At 38.0% G+C, this 13,633-nt stretch overlaps 1 protein-coding gene across 3 annotated transcripts in view; it reads left to right on the top strand.

Moving 5' to 3' along the window:
• The first annotated feature begins 4,155 nt into the window (after positions 1-4,155).
• The window catches only part of cobl (cordon-bleu WH2 repeat protein), a 68,932-nt gene continuing 59,454 nt past the window's right edge, over positions 4,156-13,633 (top strand). Inside the window, exons 1-2 of one of the 3 annotated variants that reach the window (XM_058386529.1) lie at positions 4,156-4,250; positions 5,067-5,205. In XM_058386529.1, the coding sequence (XP_058242512.1) occupies positions 5,177-5,205 (29 nt within the window). In that variant the 5' untranslated portion in view covers positions 4,156-4,250; positions 5,067-5,176. Of the gene's footprint in view, positions 4,251-5,063; positions 5,206-13,633 lie in introns of all 3 variants that reach the window. The other 2 variants (XM_058386537.1, XM_058386591.1) reach the window with 2 other exon arrangements.

The raw sequence follows: 13,633 nt of genomic DNA, 5'->3' as shown, positions 1-13,633 counted from the left end.
GGCGCCAGTTTTTCAGGTGGGTCAGGTCTCCCTTCTTCGGTAGTAGGGTCAGGACGGCCCTCCTGCAGCTCAACGGGAGTTCACCTCTCCGTACGCTGTCCCGTAGGACATCTAGCACGTCCTGCCCTATGACGGCCCAGAATGCCTTGTAGAACTCGACAGGGAGACCGTCTATACCTGACGCCCGTCCATTCTCCATCCCCTGGAGAGCCTCATGAACCTCCTCCAGCATCAGCTCCCTGTCTAGCTCTCTCGCCGCTTGCTCAGAGAGCTTTGGCAGGTCGATGAGGAAGCTGTCCTCCACCGCTTGTGCCCCTGACCACTCACTGCTGTACAGCTTCGAGTAGAAGCTTACTGTCTGCTGGTGAATTTCAGTGGGCTCAGATACGAGATCCCCTGATTCTGTTTGCACAGCATGTATAAATCTTTTCTGTCCATTCTTCTGCTCTAAACTGAAAAAGAACTTTGAAGGAGCATCCATCTCAGCAGCGCTTTTAAAGCGTGAGCGGACCAGCGCCCCCTGTGCTGTAATGTCTAACAGGTCGTTCATTTTGGATTTTTTACGTTTGAGGGCTTCAATATGCCCTCGATTTCCAGTGGCCTCCAAACGCTGGCGCTCCACTATTTCTATCTCCAGAGCTTTCAGAGATCTAACAATGTCTCTTGTGACATTGAGACTGTACTGTTGACAGAATTCTTTGACTTGTGCTTTTGTCACATCCCACCACAGCTGAAGTGAACTAAAAGCTGCCTTCTCATGTTTAAAACAATTCCATAAAAAAATAAAAGACTCCCTAAAATTAGCATCTTCTAAAAGAGCAGTGTTAAAATGCCAGTAGGCACTCCTAGGTTTAACGTTCTCCTTAGTGATAGTACACTGGACCATGCTGTGGTCAGAGATACCTACTGGAACAATAAAACACTTCGTAAAAAACGTCAGCTGGTGTTTAAAACCATAAAAACAATCTAATCCTGCCAGGGAGAGTGTGTTGTCTATGGCATGGGCCCACGTGTACTGTCTCTTGTTCTTATGAAAAGTTCTCCATATGTCACTTAACTCGTGGGCCTCCACCATCTCCCACAGATGCTTACGGGAAGCCATGTGAGGTTCTGCGTGGTTCCAATCGAAAATATCTGTAGTGCAATTAAAATCTCCACCCAGAATTACAATCTCTGCAGTGTTGCAGTCAGCGATAACATTGTTCAGTGTGTCTAAAAACGTCATCCTCTCCACTGCACTGGTGGGAGTGTACACACAGATAAAAACTAAAACCTCATTTTCATAAAAAGTTTTCACTTTTAAAAACCTCTCATTTAAAATCTCCTCAACTGAATAAGAACATGGAATAAAACTGCAAGCAAAGAGCAAGGCGACTCCACCACTGAGCGATGTGTTATGGCTTTAAAATCACCAACCCATCCCACTCCTTCACCCAATCAGCAGCATTACTGAGATCACTGTGGGTTTCCTGCAACATTGCCATGTCAATGTGCTTCTGCTTTAAAACTTCATACACCTTAGCTCTCTTATTCTGCTCTCTTGCTCCATTAATGTTTAAGCTCGCAATATTAACTCCTTTCATAAAAATAAATAAAATAAATAAAATTAAACAGAGGGTAAAAACCACTCTAAAATAAAAAAAAACCACACATTAGTCATTGTCAGAGTTTTCCCTATTCACTCTAGTTATCAGTTTCTTCAGACGGAATATTTCAACATCAATAAACGCACCTTCTCTTCTGAAGAACTTAACATCATGAATAAACTGCTTATGGTCCGGGAAAAACTCTTCTAATGCTACATTTTTCTGCCATTTGGTGTTCCTTAAAAACTCTTTAATATCATCTGCACTGTACACCACATTACTCTGTTCTTCCTGAGAATCGAACATTAAAACCGAATCTGACATGCAATCATCACTGTCCGATTACCGTTCCTCCCCCTTTGTGCCTTTTTTTGCCTGTTTTACTCCCATCCCTTACCTTGTTTCTTCCTTTTGTTAGGAACTTTAAAAACGGGCTCATCCACCATCTCCACGTCTCCCCCGTCCCCCTGCACTGGTGCAGTGTCCGGTGTGTCCGGTGTTTCCTAACCCAGACAGAAGGGGAGAGAGTTTGTGCTATTATAGCAAATACTGACTACACCACCCGGGACTGGTTACCCGGGAAAAGACCAAGAGACACACAGGTTTGACAACAACACACAAGTAAATAGTAAGTAATAGGAAATTGGAGACCCTAGACCACCCTGTGATGTGTCCACTCAGAGACGGACTTTGAGTTCTGACACACAACACTAACACACTGTTTATTTGTTTTACAGTTGATACTAATACAGATTTTTAGCTGTATGGAAAATCTACAGCTGTATATCAAATTTACAGATTTACAGTCAAAATTTTCCCACAGCGTTTTTCCTTCAGGTAGAGGTTCTACTTTTATTTTACTTTTTTTGTGACAGTCAAAAAAGCATTTCACTGCATGTTCTGTGTGTGGTTGTGCATTTGATCAATAAAACTTTAATTTGATTTGAATCTGTATGATAAAGTCCATAAATACACTATAAAGATTTAAGGTTCCATGGAACACATGTTGATGCAACACAACTACAACCTCCACTTTTGCTTTTTTGTATGTTTTTATTCCATTTTTCAAATCTCTATATTCTTTAGCTACTTCTTCATGCATGTTTTTATCTATGCTAACTTAACCTAGAACTAAAGCTATAAGACGTTCTTAGACTTCTCTTTAGTCAGATAAACAAACAAAACCGAAAGAACTCCATCTTTTCTTGTTTTTAGTCGGAAATCTTTTGGACTATGCTGCCGTCTAGTGGTTATCAGGATGATGGCACCATTTTAAAAACTACTTAAGAAATTAAAATTAGGGAAGTTTTGTTTGAAAAAGTTAGATTTTGCTAAACAGGGAGATAAAATAACAATAAAAATTATTGGTTTTATTGAGGAAAACTTTGATGTGGTCATGTTACATCTTCATTCTCCAGCAATAGTTTAGTTGTCCTCCAGCTTTGAGCATTGAATACTGTCTCTACATCTAAACCCTCCACTGGTGATCATAGTTAATCAGTTTCATCCTATCTATGTATAGCTGAGACAGGTTAGGAGTACATTCAGGCACAGATTCATCCATCTGCTTGCGCATAACATCTTGTGGGCTTTTTACCATCAGCCATCAGATTCCACAATGCAACAGCACCTAGTACCTCTTACTCCACTCAACTTTCATTCCAGAGATATTGCACATGAATATAAATACTTCTCTCTCTCTCTCTCTCTCTCTCTCTAGGTGGAGACATTTCTCCACTTCTCTACATCCCCTGCATGACTGATAATGTGTCATTTACAGATTCATATTTTTGTGAGCCTTTACAGAAAAAAAAACAGATTTTGTTATATTTATTTTTATTTACTTTCTTCATATTTCTTTTTATATTTCTTTCAAGTTGTGTATTTTGTGCTATGTATTCTACAGAAATAAAAGCACTTTTCTTCTTAAAAAAAAAAACAACCCTTTTAAGCTTTAGCACCTGATTACTTCTTAGTCTGCACACAATATAATTATGTTGAACAAGCCGTATAACAGTGGCTCAATTTTAGCCAAATCTGTTCGGGGTATACATTGATACTATTTATGCTAATGAGATTGAACAAGTTAATATATTTAATAAATTAATCAAGTTAATAAATTAATAATCAAGACAATTCTATTTTATTAGTCAAGTTGCTCAGCAAAGTAACAACTGAATTCTTGATTTTATTAAGTATAAGTCTAAGTCGATAAATTTTCGTCTATAAATAAGTATGACTTGCTAAACAAAAAGTTTAGATACAAATAAATATCTGTAAGAATATCAGCAATCAGCCAGCAGAGTCGCCTGCAAATAAATAAAATACAAAAATAGCACTAAAAATAAAAAATAATACATTCACAATAAAATCCAGTTCTTATTACACAATAAGTAGTTTACATTTCCCTTATGAGCGCTTATAACCTCGCTTAATTTTGCACTTGACTATAGTATGTACTAGTTGCCTTCTATTTATCGCGCCTAGTTACGGTTGCTAAGTTGCGATTGGTGAACTGCCCTTAAGGGGCGGGGCATAACAAAGGGGTCAGTTCACATTTATTCTTCGTGACGTAGAGCGGGAATCGTCTGAGAAGGCAGCAACAGTAGGCGGATTAAATATGGCTAGCATTAGCACCAAGGACTTGAGCACATGAGAATTCCAGTGAGTAATTTTCTTTTTATTATGTTTGCTTTAAAAGGAAAATATAGTCTCTGCTTTCTGAAGTGTATCTGATTAAAGTTTAACTTTAAGCAAACTGTTTTGAATTGACGGGCGCCGTTAAAAATAGGCTGAACTCCAAACGCCTTCTTTCTCCCTCAATAAGCGCACTATGTAGAGACCGGAGTAGTGGGCTTTCACGCCTTTTGTAGTGCACTCTGTTTGGGGTGGGAGACATTTGGGATTCAGCCCACGTACATAAACCCAACAGGTGTTTTTAACGCATATGGACATTGAGGATGAAAAAGGGGGCGGGGGAAGAATGCCAGATTTATTTTTGATTTATTATTGTTATTATCTTTTATTGATTTTTAATCAAGCTTTGCTGATTGATTGTTGATATTCCTATAGGGTTTTTTTTTGGAGGAGGGGGGTTAATTAATTATTCATGCAAATGAGACTTCGCCCAATTAAGCTTGCATACGTTTGAACACTTAATAAAACAAACAAACAAACAAAGGTTAGTGTTCTAATGTCGCATTTATTTAAACTTTAAAGCTGGAAAATATTTGTATTCACGTGAATAAAATATGAAAAAAAATATATATTATTTGTGCTTAACATCTTAATTAAATTTTTCAATCAAGCATTTTTTCTGTTGAGATTTATTACATCCTTTCTACATTTTGAGTGAAGAATCTGTAAAAAAAAAAAAAAAAAAAAAATCTGACAAATGGTTGACCTGAGTGAGAATCTGTAATGTTTTGCCTCAAGAGAAAAGACCTTTTCAGGGTTAATTTTCTTGATTATTTTCAGTAGGTGGTATGGAAATCGACAGGCTGCGGTCTGGAGTGCACGTCTCTGCAGCCTGTTAAAAATCAGATGTAGACTGATCATTGATAACACCACACCTTACTAAAATCCTGGATATGAGTTATTCTTCAAGACCTCCAATAGGGTATGTAATGTTTTACTCGTTTTAACATGCAGAGTCATTTGAAGAAGAAGAAAAAAATTATACACACAGTTTGGAGTGTAGTAAGAAAACACAAGTGTATTTGATATGAGATGTGAGTTCAGTTAACAACTGATATTGTCACAAAGCAGGTTTGCAGATCCCTAATCAGCAAGCCAAGAGGTGTAAGTGGTGAGGGAAAAATCCTTGAGACGACATTGAGGATGAAACCTGGAGAGGAACAGGATTGGAAAATGGAATCTGTCCCCTTCTGGGTGACACCAGATAGTGCTAGAAATCATATAGTTGTCAAAGAGTAAATACAAACAGTACTGACAGGTGTTCTTACAGGATGTTCAGAGTCTTGGGATAAGCACAGGACAGACATGGTAAGGTAAACATCTACAGTATCCAGATGTCACTCATGGTTCGAGGAATGCGTGTGATGATGATTACATCATGCAATTTTCATGATGCTAATCTGTGGTCGTCATCTTCCGTGACTTGTTCGCCACAGTCCAAACACACCCTTCATGTCTCGTCTGTGAATGATAGTGTAGCCTAGATCATCTGGCTTTTCTTTTGACTGAGAGATCCGACACAAATACCTGATTTGATTAGAATAATTTACATGTAGGTTTTGGAACTGGATGATTTAAAGTTAAGCCTTAAAAAAACTAGAAGTGTTTGTCTGTTACATATATACACTGATCAGCCATAACATTATGACCACTGACAGGTGAAGTGTATAAGACTGATTATCTCCTCATCATGGCAGCTGTTAGTGGGTGGGATATACTGTATTAGGCAGCAAGTGAACATTTTGTCCTCAAAGTTAATGTGTTGAAAAATACGCAAGTGTAAGGGTTTGAGCCAGTTTGACAAGGGCCAAATTGTGATGGATGGATGATTGGATCAGAGCATCTCCAAAACTGCAGCTCTTGTGGGGTGTTCCCGGTCTGCAGTGGTCAGTATCTATCAAAAGTGGTCCAAGGAAGGAACAGCGGTGAACCGGCAACAGGTTCATGGGCGGCCAAGGCTCAATGATGCACGTGGGGAGCAAAAACTGGCCCATGTGGTCCAATCCAACAGACACGCTACTGTTGCTCAAGTTGCTGAAGATGTTAATGCTGATTCTGATAGAAAGGGGTCAGAATACACAGTGCATCACAGTTTGTTGTGTATGGTGCTGCATAGCCACAGACCAGTCAGGGTGCCCATGCTGACACCATTGATTGATTATTTTCCTGTATCAGCACAAATTCGCAATGCTTTGTTTACTTTATTGATCACATAACTGCGAGCATTGTGGTTGCATCATTACTTTTCTTTTATGTTAATTATGTTTTGATATTTTCCAGTTTATGCACACCAGCATCATTATATAACCAGCACTCACAGTGCAAGGGGTTTAACAGAAGTCTATCCAGTCATGTCATGGTTTGGAATTCACATATCGGAGGAATAGTCAGTCCATGACTGTGACATTCACCATACCTTTCTTTTAACTCCACTCCAGGTGTGTAGAAGGGCTGTACTGCCATTTGGCTTTCTGCCCCTATTTAACAGGACAACAGTCCTTTTTGTGCCCCTCACTCATTGCCCCTGGTGCTTTTATGTAATCAGACCCCATTCCATAGCTCACTGGGTTTATTTAAAGCCTGCAGTTGGTGAACGCTCTCACAGCAATGGACCAAAGTGCATCTCGTTCACATATTTACCAAAAAAGCTTCATGTGAAGGGGTTTAGTGCTGCTTTAATATGCAGCAATGTTTTTTTTAATTGCCAGGGAGCCAAGAGCGTTAGAAATGCTATATTTTAATACCAATAAAATGTGAAAAATCCATAATGCCCCTTTATCCCATTACAGATTTATTGTTATAATAACTCTTACTCTTCTCTTCAGTGTAGGCTTTTTTTTTTTTTTTTTGCTTCTTTTTTTTTTTTTTACACAAGATTTTAGAGTGTGGCTCTGGGGATTTGTGTTTTCAGCAACAAGAGCATTAGTGAGATCAGACACTGATGCCAGGTGAGGAGGTCTGGGGTGCAGTCAGTGTTTCAGTTGTTCTCAAAAGTGTTCAATGGGGTTGAGTCAGAGTCAGGACACTCAAGTTCTTCCACTCCAACCTTAACACACCATGTCCTCTTAGTTCCAATGAAGGAAAATTGTAAGACTACAGCATATAGGGACATGCTGTGGCCTTCCAACATTGTGTCAATGTGGGAGATCTACGTTTGGATGTTATGGTCAGATGTTTGGCCAATACTTTGGAATCTAGGAAGTAGGGATTAGGCCTGGGTTGGGGAATATCCTCGATTATTTTTTTTTCCATTCCATCCTTGTCCTTCTCTTTTATCCATTTTTCTCATTCTCCCCTTCCGTTTTTTACACTCATGAACCTACTAAAACATTTATCGTTATGGTACATACTATACCATATAGTACATACACAGAGGTTTTTTTCCCCTGAATACTTAAGTTCAATATTTGGTACATTTACAAAGTTTACAAGTCAGTATTCAGCTCTGCACACCCCTTGGACAGTGTTTATTCACCTAGTTTTATTCATTTTGTGCAGCTGGGAAACCAAAACAAACAGCAAACGAAAATTAATTTCCACCCTGATTGGACTCAGCAGACTGAAAGCTCCCTAAATCAACACTGATAAGACTTTGAATCTCTTAGTTGGATATTAAATATATAGAATTAAGAATTGACCTAGCTAGCTAACATTACCACTTAACTACTACTTCACTAAGCGTGAAGTATTACAAGTGTGTATTACTAAGTGTATTACAGTATATTAAAATTCTGCCAAAGTAAATCCCTGAACATTCAACAGATCAGCAGTATACTTGCTTTAGAGTCTGAGGATAAATATGTGACATTGGAACAAAGACTTTCAGCTTCGTATCGTCCCAGCTTCCTGCACTTTTTTGCCCTTGATGTGTACTTGAATAACCTGAGTTGGGTTTTACTGGGCAGATACCTTTCTTTCCACTTTAGTCACTCTTGTTAAATTTAGGACCTCATAAAACTGCGCTGCCTTTATAAACCTTTATTCAGAGGTGATGAATGCTTACGTTTGTAACCACCTTTTGTAATTATAGCCTTCCTTCTAAGCAAACTGTATATAAAGGTTGAGGTCGAAGTACAAAAAAAGACACAGCATCTGACCTCGAATTCTTGACCAAGACACCAAAACAGGCTTGTTTAGTCTCCTGCTAAAGTTGTTGTGATCTCCATGACTCAATAATGAAAAGCCGACAAGTACCAGGTCCGGCTTTCAATCAATGCACTTGTGGTGGGAGAGTAATGATATATCAGCCTGATGATATAGCTCAGTAAGGAAAGCTGAAACAGTTGCTGTTAAAGTTGATCTAGATGATGATGTCTTTGAAACATAAATAAATAAATAAAAGACAAAAAAAAGGATATAAAAAAGTGACTGCCCATTTAAAGATATGAAAAATTACTACTATTGCCACTACAAATTCTATTTCTACTGCTATCACTACTACTTCTATTACTATTACAAGATATACTATTCCTGATGTTAGTATTACAGTTTGATTACTACTGCTATATTCTACTACTACAGACTCCAGGTCTATTTTTACTACTACTACTTCAACTACTACAACTATTGCTAATTCTACAGTTATTACTAATCTTAATGCTACTATTATAATACGACTGCTACTAATGCTACTTTTACTACAGCAACATCTACTTCAGTTTCTACTTCTACTAGTTTTAGTACCACTATTGCAACTATTACAATACTAGTATTATAATTACTACTAAAACTTCTACTAAAGCTTCTACTACTAGTAGTGCTTGCTATTGCTACTATTACAGTATGAGGACTACTACTGCTATTTTTGCTAGAAGAAGCCTGCTACTTCTTCTACTACAAATTTTCTTCCTACTCCTACTTCTACAAATCTTTCTGCCAATATTATTACTACTTTTACATTACTATAAATTATACACCTACTGCTGCCACTACGACTATTCCTTTTGCTTCAGTTATGACTACAACAATTACTATTGCTACTGTTACAATACTACTTTTATTTCTACTACTATTTTTTCTTCTTCTTCGTCTACTACAAATTATACCATTACTATAATTCTTATACTCTACTACATTAAACAATTACTGTTTCTATTTTTAATATCATCACAAATTATACCTCTACTACTACAAATTATACTGTTTTTATAATATCATTATTTTCTAACAACAGTTACTGTTACTATTTTTAACATCATTAAACAATGGTTACGACTAATACTATTGCTAGTACAGTCTCACTGTTACTACTAATTCTCCCTCTAATACTGCTATTACTATTACAGTACTACTTTTACTGCTATTGACTACTTCAACTGTTATTAATACTATTATTATTATTTTAATTATTGCTAGTGCTATACTACTATTTCTGCTATTACTATTACACTACTACTACTTTCACTGCTTCTTCTAATACTAGCAATTATACAATGACTTCTATAACTATAGATACTATTGCTATACTATAACTATAGTTGCTATTGCTACTCCTGCAGAAGGCTGCAAACAACTGCTCCATTCCTCATCAAAATTATGTGTATTACGTGTACGGTATTACGTGGCACCTAATGCCAGGGACTTTTCCCATGCGGCAAATTTCTGAGCCAAACCGTAGGATTCAAGTTGGCACACTATATTAACAAGCTCCCTCAGACTTTGTTTACTCGTGTGCTGCAGTCACTGTCTGGCTCGGGTTTACTATTTATTGTCTCTTGTTACTTTCCTAATTAGCTTCCGTCTGTTTTTCCCGCCACATATGTCGGCCACGTTGTGGCATTTCGCGAGGGAGTGGTTGTGAAATGTATGTGCATAGAGGCGCTTTTTTGAAACACGAGCAATTCAGCGGTTTTTCGATTTCAGCAAATTCAGCAAATTGTAAGGCTGCAATGAATCCACAAATTGTCACATTGTGCTTATGATGAGAGTTTAACATATTCCAGCTCCATGGGTTGAGTAGACGAAAGCAAAACATTTTGCATAAAAGGACTGATTTTTTTAATGAAAAAAAAAATACAAACAGTTTTCATTTCTATTTTAGGAGACTTATTTGAGAACTTTAGTCTTTAGTCTTCTCAGTAATGCTCCCTCAGCAAAATGCCAGGAGCGTACCGAGGTTCATCAGCAATACTGTATTTTTTTTTTTTTAATATAAACCAGCTTACATAATGGCAGCAATGTTAAATTTTAGGAACAGTAGCTCTGCCAGTATGTTTATATGAATGTGTTGACTCTAATCATTGCTAAATTACTGTGGTATTTTGCGTTTGGTTGGTGGATCATCTACACTGCACTTCTGAGGGCTTGTATTCTCATTCATAAGCACTTGACTCTATCTCAGTATGCTTTGATATGCTGTGCACTACACTGTAGATGTTTGTCTGTTGTCCAGCAACTGGAGCTCAAAATAGAGTACTGTCATTAAACACCCTCTCTCTCTCTCTCTCTCTCTCTCTCTCACTCACACACACACACACACACACACCTCCCACCTTAGAAACTCAGTGCCACACCCTGGACTGACTGCTTGCCTCTTGAGAACTAAAATAAATGAGGTGCTTCTGATATGGGTGTGTTACCAATCAGCAAAAAATTATAGTGTAAACGATGCAGCTTCAGAGGTGCCTGATTCAGGCCTAGTCCACACGTACACGGGTATTTTTTCCTCCTTCGTTTGTAAAACGGAAAAAAATCTCGTCCACATGAAAACGCAAAAACACGATCTGAAGCGATGTCAAGAGCATGCAAAACCAACAGGTAGCAATATAATCTCAACCGTAAAGCCATGTTGGCCAATCAGAAGCCTGAGACACCGACTTCACAAGCAGTGTTGCCAGATTGGGCGGTTTTCTGCCCTATTGGGCTTCTTTTGGTCACGTCTCACTCGGGAAAAAGTGCATTGGGTGGATTGATAAAATCTGGGCTGGTTTTTGATGCAACTGGCGAGTTTTTATTTTTGATTATAAACATCTTCTATTCAAATGTAATGTTGACGTTTTAATTATATGGTTCAGTTTTTAGCCAATAAGGTTCAGGAGAGTCCTGTCCTGTCAGACTTCAGTCTTGATTAGCTGGTTGTTGTAATTGTTCTACTCGTTAAGCCGATATCACAAAGTTATTAATTGTTATAACTGTTTGTTATTGTATTAGTTATAACAGTATGCATTTTGGGGTGGTATTTCTTGAAATGGGCGGGTTTTAAGCTTTAGTTCGGCTGGAAATCTCCAGTCCAATCTGGCAATCCTGTTCACAAGCCAAAAATCTCCAGTTTCAGTGTCTACACGATAACACTGCGACTGGAGATTTTGAAAAACGTCACCCTGGCAGGAGTTTTCAAAAATGTTCGGTTTCAGTGACCGGATGCTGCGTTTGCGTGTGGACGAGCGGACAAACCGCATAAAAAAAGCTTCGGTTTTAAAAATACCCACCTTCGTGTGGACAGGGCCTCAGTGTGAAGGAATACTTGTGACACACTCTGGTCTTTGCTCATGTGAGCGCTGCAGTTGACAGTTGTGTCTTTTTATTTCAAACACCACTACCAGTTACTGTGTGCCAACAATCTGTAACACTGTAGAGGTGGACAATATCATGGTATTTAGATAAGTTTGTATATTTTTTATTGAATATATCTCAATAATATTCCAAAACTTCAAATCCATAGCACTGTTTCTGACAATGTACTGATTGGTCAGAAAGTTGTGGCTTATTTCCTGCAACTGTTGCTCTGACAGAAGTTCTAAATGCAAGGTATATATTAATATGCTTGGTCTGTGGAGACATTTATGTAGCAAGTATAGAAGGAGTCTCCAGTGTCAGCAGTTTGCAGTCCAAAATAAACCTTCGAGACGGGAAGCATTCAGGGCTTGTTAACTATTAGAGAGCCAGAAAAATGTGGTGAGAGAACAAACGTTTATAGCTGCTGTAATGTACTATGTGTTATAACATATAAACAGATAAAATCTGTGGTATAACATAACCACTTTGCCTCAGGTCACGTCACACCACCAGTTGATTATCTTCCTATAACAGCAAGTCTAAAAGTGTTTAATTATGCTACATTCACACATACTGCAAGTCACCAATCACTGTATTATGAAGTCGCCAGTAGGTGTTCCTACTACTGGTTGCCATAGCAGTAATGTCAAGTCAAGTCAAGTCAAGAAGCTTTATTGTCATTTCAACCGCATATATCGCTGACGCAGTACATGGTGAAATAAAACAACGTTTCTCCAGGACCCTGGTGCTACATAGACAACATACAACATATAACTACAAAACAGAAAAAACAACACAGTGCTAGGGACAGAAAGTTTGTCCTAGCTACATGAAGTGCAACGTGTGTGACCAGGTGCAAACAACACAAGACAATGCAGGACACATAGTGCTAAAAACATGTGCAGAATAGACAGAATAGAATGTGCAAACTAAAGGAACTGTAAAAACAATGGTATCTTGTAAACATATAACATAACATATAACAGCAGTAGGTGACAGTATGAAATGCAATTAGTGCAAAAATGTCTATCAGTGGGTGGCAACCTAGCATTCTAAATCACTAAAATGACATATTCTGAAGGATTTGGCATTTGTATATAAAATTGATCAGTGTGTTTGTGTATATGTATGTGTATGTATATATATATATATATATATATATATATATATATATATATATATATAAAAATATGATCATATGATACAAGATGAAGGAGAAGCAGTATGTGCTCATTGCCATGTGCCTAGGGATCATGTCTTTACTCCCATTGTTAGTCCCTGCACCAAGTTGCTCCATGTGTGAATAAAGTTCAACTTTTGCAATGTTGCTGGACATGTGCATGTCTAGTCTCCAAAGGTCGAGGTCATTCATCTTAAAGGAAGCCCTCAGCTCCCTTTGCAAAATCTAGGAAATCAAGAAGAGGCGATCATTTTAATGCATCAGGTTCATTTATTTAATCACAAGAATCCATCGTCTTGTATCATTGTACTTGCTGAAAGAGTGAATTTGTAGCAGCTGAACCAAGTGGGCAGCTTGGATGATCATTCACAACAGTTGTAAATATTTAAAGTCTGTGTGCTGACATGCGTCACATGGCCTGTTATGAGTGCCTATTTCTGGAAACCCGCAACCAGGCACATTTATAGGTAGGCCTGGTGTAGCTTTCTGTAGCATCAAGACGTAAATACTACTTACTGGAACTTCTTGGCATTTAATTCACGTCATCTCCCCTGCAGACTTCACACATCGAAGGTGTGTGTGTTTCACCTGTTTACACCAGTCTTAATCCCCTTTTGTGTTATTGTTTAACTGGAAATGAAGATTATAGCGTTACTGATGTGGTATTATGCAGCAG

The sequence above is a fragment of the Hemibagrus wyckioides genome, linkage group LG01 (genome assembly GCF_019097595.1).
Source record: "Hemibagrus wyckioides isolate EC202008001 linkage group LG01, SWU_Hwy_1.0, whole genome shotgun sequence".
NCBI classification, from domain to species: Eukaryota; Metazoa; Chordata; class Actinopteri; order Siluriformes; family Bagridae; genus Hemibagrus; species Hemibagrus wyckioides.
Note: the sequence above shows the minus strand (reverse complement) of the source record. Positions and strands in the feature narration are given on the sequence as shown.